This window comes from Heteronotia binoei, chromosome 17 (genome assembly GCF_032191835.1).
Source record: "Heteronotia binoei isolate CCM8104 ecotype False Entrance Well chromosome 17, APGP_CSIRO_Hbin_v1, whole genome shotgun sequence".
Lineage (NCBI taxonomy): Eukaryota > Metazoa > Chordata > Lepidosauria > Squamata > Gekkonidae > Heteronotia > Heteronotia binoei.
Window position 1 is genome coordinate 2,356,411 of NC_083239.1, and position 13,747 is coordinate 2,370,157.

The window sequence follows — 13,747 nt, forward strand, 5'->3', positions numbered from 1 at the left end:
CCGTCCTTGCCCTCGTCACCCTCTTCTGCCTCTTTGGCTTTGCTCACAGGTGGGGGGGGAGGAAGGGTGCAGGCAGGGGGGCCTCGCCTACGGTCCCAAAAGCCCTGGCGCCAACCCTGGGTGTTCGCAAACTGTTCATTTCTTATCAAAGATTTCAGGTTTTCACGGCTGGCATCATCATTAGGGTTTGTAGAATCTTTCGAGCTCAAGTGCCGTGTTCTACTGGAGAAAGTTTCTCTTCCAGCCGAGAACGAAACGTCTGGAAGAAAAACTTTCTCCAGTAGAACACGGCACTTGAGCCCGAAAGATTCTACAAACCCTAATGTTCATTTCTTCTCTCTCTCTCTCTCTTAAAATGCATATGAGCACTTGTGTGTCCAAATGTTTCAGTAGCTGGCATTCTACTTCTGAAAACCAGTAAAACGACTGCATTTATTTTAAAGTTTTATAAACTGCATGAAGGGGAAAGGGAGGGAGTAAAAGGAGTCACTCATCGGTAGAGAATTTCAAAGGCACTAGCCAATAGGTATTCATTATATTTATTCAAGCGCATTTCACTGCTGAAAAATAAGACATGCTACGGGAAGAGAAAGACAACCATCCCACCTCCCAGGATAGCCATTTGAGAAATCAAAATTGGATTTAACTATCTAGCAATGGATGAGCTAACTAGGAGAAGCATATTTTGGCCTTCTCATCTCCAGCTACAACCATTGCATTCACACCACAAATTAACAACCATTGCCTGAAAGGTTCTGGATGCCATAGTGCCTTTTTACCTGCAGCTTCTTCAGCAGTGCCGCTTCCGTGTGATTCCCTTGTTTTGCCTGCTTGGCTTTCCAGTATTGCTTCTGTGCAGAATATCGGTTCATAGGACATACTTTAAAGAGACAGTCTGAGGACAAGAAAACAAAGTCACTTTTAAGGCTGCAATCCTATCCGCAATAACCCAGCAGTAAGGTCCACAAAATGACTGGGAAAGGCAATAGCAAACCACCCTGTAAAAAGTCTGCCGTGAAAACGTTGTGAAAGCAATGTCACCCCAGAGTCAAAAACGACTCGTGCTTGCACAGGGGACTATCTTTACCTTTAAGGTCTACAAAACCCATCGTGACTGACTTCTGAGGACATATGCTCCTCCTTGACATATCTGTATATTAGAGCCTGTACAGTCTTTTAATGACACCACAAAGGCCTCACAAAAATTGTACAGCCATCAATCCAGTTGTCTTTCCTGTATCCACAGGCAGGCATTTGATTATTTTCCTTCAGCGAAACTTTTCCATGCTAACTTGTCTCTCAAGGAAACCCATGTCCTGCAGAGCATTCCGGGAACATTCTCCGTTCACATGTGTCCTGGCTAATCTACATAGTTGAATGACAGGAAGCAGAAGGAATAAATGGGCAATTCTCACAATGGAGGAAAATAAAACAGTGGGAGCCCCACCAAGATCAGTATAGGGACTGATACTATTTAATTTATTCATCAACACTCTGGAAGTAGAGGTGGAGAAGAACACTGGCCAAGTTTGCAGATGGCACAAAATTATTCAGAATGGTAAAACCCACAGCTGATGGTGAAGAGCTCCTAGAGGACTTCCACAAACTGGATGAGCGGATGACAATGTGGCAAATGAAGTTCAGTGGTGGTCAGTAATGGCCCTCTAAGCTGTGAGTGTTGTGTGCCAAAAAACAAACAAACCTGTGAGCCAAACTGTTAAAGTTGTGAGAGAGCTGACTTTTAAAACTTTTTTTTTCCAGTTTACAAACTCTGTGAGGTGCTTCTGGTCTTGAATCTAGCTACTTTCTCAGCCTAACGTACTTTACAGCGTTGTAAGGATATCAATGGAGGAAAGAATCATGTAGACCATCTAAAGCAGAGGTGTTGAACTCATTCGTTACAAGGGCCAAATCCAGGGCTTTTTTGTAGCAGGAACTCCTTTGCATATTAGGCCACACCTCCTGATGTAGCCAATCCTCCAAGAGTTCACAAGGCCTACTGTTCCTGCTACAAAAAAAGCCCTGGCCAGATCTGACATAAAACTCACTTGTTGGGCTGGACCTTGCGTGTCATAAAATGTAACATGTAAAATGTAACAGAGAGGTACACTTTTTTATAAAGGTGACTTCAGATGTCAAATGGCAATAGCAGATGAATGACAATAGCAAGCTTGATTGGATTAGGTGTGATATAGAGAGAGGTAGTAGGCATGGAGATACCAGCATTGGTAATGAGATAGGAAACCTAGGTCTCAGTTTGGTCCAGGAGGATGCAAAGAGTAAATGGAAACCATAACATTCAGTTGCTGACCTAAGAGTAGCAGTACTCTTACAAAGGAATTTCAAAGGGAGATTAGAAATAGAAATTGCTTTCCTAATTGCAATTGATAATGAAGCTCAAGACAATGCATCCTCCAGGACTGAATTCAGAGTTAGTTTTCCTGTCTCATTACCAATGTGTGTTATTATCATTTGTCATCTACAATCACTCCACTCTCCAAGATATAAGGACCAGTTTAAGTGTTCTAATTCCTAATCAGGGTATTTTTGAAAGAAAATAAATCCAAATAGGAACAGAGAAATCCAGTCTTTTTTTTTACTTTTCAGAATAAGCCAAAATAATTTCCTTGTTGTACATTCTGCTTGTCAGAAGAATCCATCTACCCACCTTCCTTCCCTCTCAAGATGTGTGCTTGCACACAAAAGCTTATACCCAGAATAAAATGTTGCTGGTCCTGAAGCTGTTTTCTTTCTCTCTCTTCCCTCCGCCACCCAAAGAACAAAGTGGAATCTCTGTGTGTGCACACATGCACACTTGTGTGCGAGAGAGAGAGGGAGAGACAGAGATTTGTCTTCCTTTCTCTCCCATACAAAGCAGAAAGCAGCCATGGAGCTCTAGTGCTATTTGTGTAAGAGAGATGGAGGAGGGAGGCAAGAAGCAGAAAGCAAAGAGCTACTGAGGGAGCTGGTGGGGGGTGTAATATAGTGCAACTGCAGCAGCACCCGTGGAAAGGAAGTAGCAGAAGGAAGTTGCTCAGGGTCCAGATCTGAGCCCTGCATGGGTCAGATACAGCCCAAGGGCTGTATGTTTGACACCCCTGATCTAAAGTTTCTTGGAGGAAAAGCAGGAAAAAATGCAATTAATAAAACATGTAAAACAAAATGGCATAAAGGCATAAAGTCTCTCTTCATTTGTTAGTTTTTCATAGCATCTAAGTAAATATTTCATTTTTCACTGTGCAATTATACATCACTACATACAGAGAGAGAGAGAGAGAGAGAGCACATCAGGCAAGAATAAAAGCAGCCATGAGCTGCTGGCACAACTTCGAATTTATTTCCTTTTTAACTGATCTTTGATTGTAACAAACTGAACTACTAGAATTATTTATTTGCTGGATTATTTCTTCAGGTATTTTGGCAAGCTATGTTAGGAAGGAAGGAAGGAAGGAAGGAAGGAAGGAAGGAAGGAAGGAAGGAAGGAAGGAAGGAAGGAAAGGAAAGGAAGGGAAGGAAGGGAAGGAAAGGAAAGGAAGGGAAGGAAGGGAAGGAAGGGAAGGAAGGGAAGGAAGGGAAGGAAGGGAGGAAGGAAGGAAGGAAGGAAGGAAGGAAGGAAGGAAGGAAGGAAGGAAGGAAGGAAGGAAGGAAGGAAGGAAGGAAGGAAGGAAGGAAGGAAGGAAGGAAGGAAGGAAGGAAGGAAGGAAATATATGGGGGAGGGAAGAAGAAAAAGAAAAGAGAAAAACAAAAACAAAAAAATATGTGCACCAGCACAGGCCAGCATAACTTAATGGGAACCTTGCTGTTAAGTGTAAGGTGATGCACATTGAAATCACAGAATCACAGAGTTATAAGGGACCTCCAGGGTCATCTAGTCCAACCTCCTGCCCAATGCAGGAACTTCACAAATACCTCCCCAATGCACATACATCACCAGTGACCCCTGCTCCATGCCCAGAAGATGGCAAAAACCTCCAGGATCCCTTGCCAAACTGGCCGGGAGAAAAATTGTCAATCAGCATTTCCCTGGGCATGTAAGAAAGGGCCACAAGAACTAAGTACTGATGCAACCCTTTCTGCCCTCCTTCTCATGTCCTGCCTAATTCACAGAATCAACATTGCTGTCAGATGGCATCTAGTCTCTGTTTTAAAAGCTTCAAGGAAGGAGAGCCCACCACCTCCCAAGAAAGCCTGTGCCACTGAGGAACCGCTCTGTCAGAAGTTCTTCCTAATGTTTAGCTGAAAACTCTTTTAATTTAATTTCAACCTGTTGGTTCTGATCAGTCCTTCTGGGGCCACAGAAAATAATTCCACACCATCCTCTATATGACAGCCCTTCGAGTACTTGAAGATGGTGATGTAAGGAACGGGAGCCAGTCTGCATGGGATGGTTGGGTGTGATTGGCTTCAGACCTGATATGGTGGCAGAGGTGGAATTATCGGGTCTCAAGGACCTCTGGGCTTATGTGAAGAGGCGGTTGGCAAAGAACTCTGACCAGCATAAAAGGAATTTTTCACTTTTAATTGAATTAAAAAGAGACAACTGTTCACAGTTCACAGGGTGTATGCTGAGCAAATAAACACCCCAGTCCAACATCATACAAAAGCGATGATACTTGTAAAATTAGCATTGTCGTCCAAAGAATGGATAGGTGGTGTTTTGTTGTCTGATTTGTTTTTAATACAACTAATTAATATTATTTTATCCCATTTTCTTGCCTTTTGTGAACCAATAAATATTCTTTTGTGGGTTTTTTTAAATTTAAAAACATTTAGTGCCTATTTTTATACTTCTGACAGGATTTCTGTGTGGGTGCCTGAGGTACTGAGGGAAAGTGACAGGGAAAAATTCTTAGTGGTCACCCTCCCAAATGTTGATGCGCCTAGAGCTTAAGAGGGTGGTCTTTAGTGACGCAAGAATGAAGGTTGCACACAGCAGTTGTAAAACCACAATATACAGTTTATTCACACCTCTCACTCTCCAATCCGACAGAATGCTCCGCTGCTCTCCAACTTCCATAACCCACACATAGCAAAGTGTCTTTGTACATTTATACATCAAGTAACCAATCAGCATCCTGCTGAGTCAGGCTGACTGTGCTTCTGGGCTGATGCAACCTGGCACCCAGCCACCTCCTGTCATTTAGATGATCTAGCTTAGCAGATAAGTTTCACTTTCCCTGCATGTGCTATAAACTGTCAACTCTGTCAAATACAAGCGACACCAAGCTGCCCCTAATCAGTTCTTTACATAGCACTTGTGCTAGGATTGTTCCATTGAAACCCAGGCTTGCTTGTGGAATCTTTCTGTGACGCTTGTTGGGTCTTGCCCTGGAACACTGCCTGATTTCAATTTAGGAAGTCTAGTGGGAGCTTACTACCCAGCAGGTTTAATTGTAGGTTTACATACCATTTTCTTTAAATAGGCACAATTGCGTTTATTCGCTGCTACATTTTGTAAGCATTCAAAGTATGACTGTGAACAGCTCATCTCTGTAATGAATGTCAATAAAACAAAATCACAGTTGTAGCATACAGATACACACCTAAACAGCATATTCAAGAATGCTACAGCACAGACATTGTCTCCAGATTTTGATACAGTAATTCAGGGCAAGAGGTGTCAGTTATCAAAGACTGTTAAATAAACAAAATGTTGCAAGAGTGTTAACGTTTTAAGCACGTTTGTATCTCAAGAAAAAATATCTTTAATTGTGTTTGTCTATGTCCTTTATAATGATTATTTATCCACTACCTGGCATTATATTTTATGACGTACATGGCCTGGCCCAACAAGGTCCCATATATGTCAGATCCAGCTCTCATACCAAAATTTCAACACCTCTGCTCTAGACAAATCATAGACTCAGAACTGTGAAGGAGCCTATGTTCAAGAAATCTTAGATCTAAATGCATTCCTATACAGTTAAAGGGCCTTTCAAAGCTTTACAGATGTTCTTACCTGCTTGTACTTGCCACCTAGTACTACCCCCGAGAACTTAAATCAAGAAAAATCAGTAGAATGGTTTCCTTTAATCGATTATGTCACTTCACATGAGCTTCCTCCTTACAGCCCCTCGCAGATGGCTATGATCTACTTCTAATTCTTACCTCTTACCTACTGTCTTTTTTGTTTTCTTACTTATTTATCAACGTTCACTTCACACTATATTTTTGGGCACAGGAGTGGGTATCAATAATTTTATCTATATTTTTCCTTTCATCTCCTCTTTCATCCTATTCCTTTTCCCTTCCTCACTTCACTTTTCTCTTTTAATTTCCATTCAACTTCTGGATTGATTGAATTGCTCCCCTTATGTATTTAAAGCAGAGAGATCTTCCAACTTCAGTTCTTTGATGTTTAGTTTAACTTACCATTTTTGTTAATGTATTTAGGTTCCACTTATATATATTTATAATTTTCTCTTGCATTTTTGAGTTACTTCATACACTGCAGTTTATGTTCTGTGTAAATTTACTGATGTTAGATACACTTTTAAAACTTGAAGGGGGAAAAAGAAAAAAGAAAGAAAAATCAGTAGTTTGATTAAAGGAGTGCCAGGGATTTCAAATGGACTATATAGCAGTGTCCATTTGACACAAGCAATCCTACTACTCTGATAGATTTATTGGACTTGACAAAACTATGTCAATAATAAAAAAGAAGAAATATAAATATCAAGAAGAAATATAAATCTCAATTAGTCCCAGCAGAAATTAAAGTGTTCAAAGCTAAAATGCTAGCCCAAACTCTCTGTGGTATCCCTATACGGATCTCAACATTTACCAGTAAAGTGGAGGGCATTCAAGCCTCATTCTGTAGACAAATTCTTGGTATGCCAAAATGTGTGTCCTACTTTGCTCTCTGCTCTGAAGTGGGTCAGTCTTTGGTGGAGGCAAAAGCCTGGATTGCAGTGTTTAAATTCTGGCTCAAAATTCATTTTAGAATGGATCCTAACAGCCTTCTTGATTGTCTGAAAAGAGATCCATATATTTCATCCAGGTCAGCACTTCTTATTCCAAACTTAACCAGTTGAGGATAGCGGTTGATGATTTTCTTGCACCTGATGAGTCATATATCTTCAAATGTATTAAACTGAGAATTTTTGGAGTTGGAGGAAACGAAACAATGCCCAACGGACCCTTATATCTGCTCCCCAGCATCCTTAGGTCTCAATGTTTTTTGTGGCAAAATGCCCCATTATCTATCAGACTTAACTATTCCTAGACTTCGCAGGGCATTTATTTTGGCCAGACTAAATGTATTTCCCTCAAAAGTTTTACAGGGGAGATATGTGATAGACTCTGTTCCTATGGAGCGAATATTCCCGACTCAATTCAGCATATATTGCTTGATTGTTCTATATATCATAATCTCCGTAAAGATCTATTTTGCAAGCTTTCCTTCTCCCCAGATCTCTTTATTCTGCGACCCTGTCATTATTTACTGAATGATACTGAGTGGGAGGTTAGCGAGGCTGCGGCAAAAATTTTGGCTGACATTCTTAAATTTCAATCTGACCATGTATGAATGCATTTGTAATCTCGGTTTCTTTTTGATTTTATCTCCAATGTTTAGTTTTTTTTAATATTCGGTGCATTCTCATTTGCAACCGTTATTTCATTAAAGGTTTGGTATGGTATATATGACTTTTACTTGCTTACCTCTGAATTTCTTAGGAGGATTATGAGGATCACCAGCATCTGGTTGAACCACACATCTATCATCCACCAGCCTGGAAGAAACAGTTTATTTGCCGTCATTTTAATGATTGCTTTCACACCACTCACATACGTAGAATCAAAACTTCCAAGAACATTTCAGTGGGCTGGATCCACCCCCACTAACACAGGAACACACCTCCACAGAAGAAGCTTTCCACTGACACAAGAGAAGAACCTCTTGCCCCAGAGAAAGTCATCTCCATTACGAGAATGGATCTGTAGGATCCAACCAATGTATTCCTCTCAAATAATCACACAATCACGTCTCTGGCACTAAGAAAGAAAGAAAGAAAAAGTATTATCTCTGAATGAACTCACGAATGTGCCACTCTACCTCTAAATTGCAAAACAAACATTTTTACCATTTGCTGCAGAAGAAACACTGGCAAGCTTAGCAATGTTTAATCATGCTATTCTTTTGCCAGGCTTTACAGAGACAATGCTACATTGTCCAACAACCATACATCAGGTACAATGTGATTTAGACTGTAGTTCTGCATACTGGCTACCTGTTTTCTCTGCCAGACCAAAAGACTTCTGCACACCAATGGGTTTCTTACCCATCCCAGCACAACCCCGCACTTGGAATTAAGGTGTAACCAATCAGGAATCCCAGTGGGCCCAATCAGTGGCTGAGGCTCTCTTGTGGCTTTGACCAACGTTAAGGATATATGTGCCTGGAGGGCAGAAAGAAGCTACTGCCAGTGGGAGGCAAAATACCACTCCTACAGCCAGGGTGGAGCTCATGCCACCACCTGGAAGATCAGCAGTAGCACATGGAAGCCGGAGCAACAGACTCACAGAGACAGCAGAAGAGTCACTCTTGAAAACAGCAGAAGCCAGAGGAAATGGAGGAATGCCCAGGGGTCCTGCAAACTTACAAGTTGGGTGGGCTGTGGAAAGTCTGGACTTAAGGTGGCAGCTGCGGTGAGTGGGCATTTGAAATATAAATTGTAAGTCACAATGGCAGAGTAGGAAATAGGGAGAGTGTACTCACAGGGACCCTTGGTCTGAAGTCACAGGGAATCATGACATCAAGTTTAGGCCGTAGCCACTGAAACAGCACTAAAATTAATATCCTGTTTTAACTGTTGAATGTGTAATTTTTAATGTTTATTGATTTTAATTGTCTCTTATGATTTTACGCTGAGCCTGCGTCGGTGGGGAGGGCGGGTTATAAATAAAATAAAATAAGTTTAGTCCTAATGATTTCAACAACTGTTTAAAATTCAAGAAATCTGGATTGACTGGGCTGTTCATGGCAAATCAATGGAGAACAGTTGAAACAGTATAGCACGGTATAGCACGGTAACTAGGCTGGGAAGACTTAGGCTTGAATCCTTATTTGGTGTAGTTTGGTGTAGTGGTTAAGTGTGCGGACTCTTATGTGGGAGAACCGGGTTTCATTCCCCACTCCTCCACTTGCACCTGCTAGCATGGCCTTGGGTCAGCCACAGCTCTGGCAGAGGATGTCCTTGAAAGGGCAGCTGCTGTGAGAGCCCTCTCCAGCCCCACCCACCTCACAGGGTGTCTGTTGTGGGGGAGGAAGGTAAAGGAGATTGTGAGCCGCTCTGAGACTCTTCGGAGTGGAGGGCGGGATATAAATCCAATATCATCATCTACCTCACAGGGTGTCTGTTGTGGGGGGGGGAAGGTAAAGGAGATTGTGAGCCGCTCTGAGACTCTTCGGAGTGGAGGGCGGGATATAAATCCAATATCATCTTATTATTATTATTATTATTCAGCTATGATGCTCATGAGGTAAGCCTCGGTCTGTCACCCTCTCTCAGCCTAACCATCTTCACAGGATTACAATGGAATAACAATAAAGGAAGGCCAATATATGCCACCATGAGCTCCTTATAGGAAGGATGGAATAAAAAATGTAATAGAAAATACAAGTACTAGCTGATTTTTTTAAAAAAAAATCAACCTTGTTTATTTTAGAATTTCAACTAGAGAATAAAGTTTATGTTATAATTTCAGCTAGTGAATAAAGTATAATGCTTCATTCACTAGCTGAAATTCTAAAATAAACAAGGCTGAACTTTTTTTAATTTGTCAGGTTATAACTTGGCGACAGAAAAGATCCAGAAAGTTTGACTGGCTTTGTAGCCAGAAATATATCAGGAACCACGGAGAAAGATCAATCAAAAATAAACCAAACTACACCATGTGATACATATAATCAATATTGTTGTAATAAACACTTATCCAAAATACTATTGTTCAATCTAATTATTTCTATACAAATACATGCACAACCTCCGTCTAAACAGAAAATTCATGTCATGATCCACTATTTCAAAATAACCATTTCCAAAAATAGCAGCAGAAAAATATTCATAAATCCATAGATGAACCCAACGGATCAAATTTACTATATATAGTCCATTTCGAACTAGAGTTTCTTTTTCAAGGGTTAACTTGCATGTCTGTGAAATTCATAGTCTCTCTGCTGTGCTGGCTCCAAAAGAGCTGTGTTGTTCTACTGCTAGGATCTTGACTGATCTGACACTGAAAAATTAATCAAATCAGCCAGTATCATAATGCCCCTGTATAAATCGATGGTGCTGTCTCATTTGGAGTACTGTGTGCAGTTCTGGTCGCCGCACCTCAAAAAGGATATTATAGCATTGGAGAAAGTCCAGAAAAGGGCTACTAGAATGATTAAAGGGCTGGGGCACTTTCCCTATGAAGAAAGGTTGAAACACTTGGGATTCTTTAGCTTGGAGAAACGTCGACTGTGGGGTGACATGATAGAGGTTTACAAAATAATGCATGGAGAAAGTAGAGAAAGAGGTACTTTTCTCCCTTTCTCACAATACAAGAACTTGTGGGCATTCAATGAAATTGTTGAGCAGACAGGTTAAAACGGATAAAAGGAAGCACTTCTTCACCAAAGGGTGATTAACATGTGGAATTCACTGCCACAGGAGGTGGTGGCGGCCACAAGTATAGCCACCTTCAAGAGGGGTTTAGATAAAAATATGGAGCAGAGGTCCATCAGTGGCTATTAGCCACAGTGTGTGTATATATAAAAATTTTTGCCACTGTGTGACAGAGTGTTGGACTGGATGGGCCGTTGGCCTGATCCAACATGGCTTCTCTTATGTTCTTATGTTAATCAAACTTTCACCATGGAAGACAATATTTTTTTCTTCAATACTTCTGCATTGCAGAATGCTATATCACTTCACATTGAACTCTATTTCACTGTGATATAGCATTCTGTATAGCGTAGTGTGTGTGCAGAAGGAAGCCAGGGACTCTACCCAAAAACTGTGTCAAACTAAAAGATGTGCTTGCTAGGGTTTCTGGACCAGTCAAAAAAAACATCAACAGACTAAGACAAAGAACTTTCCTAATCAGATTATTGGGATAACCACAGAGAGAGAAGCCGTCACTACCCCAGAAAGAATACAGCATTTAAGCAGTGGTTTAAGCAGCATGTCCCAAGGAGAGTGTCAAGCATGCTATTTCTAAATGCTGGTTTATCCATACCTCTTTGAACATGAGATAGAGTTAATGAAAGAAAAGATGATGGAGTAAATAGTGGCGGACCACTGGCACAGATCCACCAGTTAAATACCAGTCCTCTAAGGTTTTATTGCCTGCTTGTAATAAGGAAGAGTCAGCTATGTCAGAGATTTTTATAGTACTTTGTGAAGACATCCTCTTGAATATCCACTGGGCCTGTAAGGCAGAGATGTTCTGCCGGGCTTTTGGTTGAGGACAGCAATGGTTTCCATTCTGGCTGGCACCCCGTCCTCCTCTCCAGGCTGCTCTGTTCCTTCCCACCACCACCACCACCACCTACGAGGTGATTGTAGTCCAGAATACGAAACTGAAAGTTTGCCATCTGACTCTTTAAAACTTGCTGCATTAGTACTGCTTATGTGGAGAGCCAGTTTGTTGTAGTGGTTAAGTGTGCCGACTCTTATCTGGGAGAGCCGGGTTTGATTCCCCACTCCTCCACTTGCTAGCATGGCCTTGGGTCAGCCATAGCTCTGGCAGAGGTTGCCCTTGAAAGGGCAGCTGCTGTAAGAACCCTCTCCAGCCCCACCCACCTCACAGGGTGACTGTTGTGGGGGAGGAAGGGAAAGGAGATTGTGAGCTGCTCTGAGACTCTTTGGAGTGGAGGGCAGGATATAAATCCAATATCTTCATCTACCTCACAGGGTGTCTGTTGTGGGGGGAAAGGAAAAGGAGATTGTGAGCCGCTCTGAGACTCTTCAGAGTGGAGGGCGGGATATAAATCCAATATCTTCATCTACCTCATAGGGGGTCTGTTGTGGGGGGTTGGGGGAGAAGGTAAAGGAGATTGTGAGCCGCTCTGAGCCTCTTTGGAGTGGAGGGCGGGATATAAATCCAATATCTTCATCTACCTCACAGGGTTTCTGTTGTGGGGGAGGAAGGGAAAGGAGATTGTGAGCCGCTCTGAGACTCTTCGGAGTGGAGGGCGGGATATAAATCCAATATCTTCATCTACCTCACAGGGTGTCTGTTGTGGGGGAGGAAGGGAAAGGAGATTGTGAGCCGCTCTGAGACTCTTCAGAGTGGAGGGCGGGATATAAATCCAATATCTTCATCTACCTCATAGGGGGTCTGTTGTGGGGGGTTGGGGGAGAAGGTAAAGGAGATTGTGAGCCGCTCTGAGACTCTTCGGAGTGGAGGGCGGGATATAAATCCAATATCATCTTCTTCTTTAATGGTTTTAATTTTTTTAATTATGTACATCACCCATTCCCTGCAGTAGCAGGGATTGGGTGATCCATAAATGCAATATAATCAAATAATAATTTTTATCTGCTGTGTTTAAAGATCAAAGCTCTGACGGGGAGCATACCTGGTGGCTATACTGAAACACATGGACTTGTTCTGCTGCTGCAGGACTGTTGATAATGAAGGAGGTCTGGATTACCTAGCAGAGACCTGGTTGATCTGTCACTCTCTGCCCAGAAAGTCTTTTGATTGCCCTTCCTAAACCAGTCTGCCCCCTCCACAAAGTCCCAAACAAAACACTGAATTACTCTTCTAACCTGCAACCAGAGAGAGTCAGAGAGGAAGCTCATGGAAGGAATACTTGGTGCAAACCAGGGGTTATTTTGTAGGAAAAGAAGTGCCAGAGCTCATTAGCACAACTCATTTGCATATACCACACACCCCTGACATCACCAGAAGGTGATTATATTCAGCATCTACCTTAAAAGGCTTCTTGAATGATAATTGCCATAATAAATCCTTACTCCCATCATACTTTTTAAATGACTTTCTCCTATGTGGCCACAGCGGCATGATGAAGAGTCCAGTCTTTCTGCTTGATGTGTTTTGGTTTCTTTCCAATTTTTCCATGGGAAAAAAATATTACAAAGTTTGTCAAATCTTAGAGTTTAGCAAAATTCTCACAGGTGGGGTTGAACAATGGAGCCCAGAAGCAAGTTGGATTTTTGTTGGGGGCGGGGGGGGGGGCGTTAAGAAAGAGCACAATAAAAATTCAGAGGTTCTGGAGCTCTGCTCCTGTGAGCTCCTGCCCAAAATGAGGCCTGGTGTAAACGTAGACCTTCATTGGGTACTAAACTTCCCCTTCCACAGTGTTATCTTCCACTAGCCTGGTGAACCCACAACAGTGACTGCTGTTCTGCTGCAGCCGAAGAGGGGAAGTGAGGGTTTTCCCTACACACAATAAAAGGAAGCTTTGTAATAAACGGACGGATCTACAAAGTTTTCCCAGCACGTTACCCCTGAGATCTTTTTCATCTTGTTTCTGCATTCCAGAACCCACTGCAAGGCTTGTCCTGGGTACTAATTCCTTAGGAAACATTGAGAACGTTCATGTCAAGGGTTTGGATCGCTGACAACTTCCTTTCCTTGTTCTGCTGCCAACAGTTTGTAACCTAGATTTCAAGGCTAGAAGGATGAAGAATCAGCAGCCTATGTTGGATGAAGGGTCCCCATGCTTTTCAGCTCCTGTTTATTCCATAGAGCAATGATAGTGGCTCAGAAGCTACCTGTGGCTCTTCG

General features: G+C 42.0%; 1 protein-coding gene across 1 annotated transcript in view; it reads right to left on the minus strand.

The window, feature by feature from the left end:
• The window catches only part of ITPR2 (inositol 1,4,5-trisphosphate receptor type 2), a 320,928-nt gene that overhangs the window by 282,145 nt on the left and 25,036 nt on the right, over positions 1 to 13,747 (minus strand). Inside the window, exons 2-3 of the mRNA XM_060257486.1 lie at positions 7,664 to 7,734; positions 780 to 895 (exon numbers count right to left, since the gene is read on the minus strand). Of these exons, the coding sequence (XP_060113469.1) occupies positions 780 to 895; positions 7,664 to 7,734 (187 nt within the window). The remainder of the gene's footprint in view (positions 1 to 779; positions 896 to 7,663; positions 7,735 to 13,747) is intronic.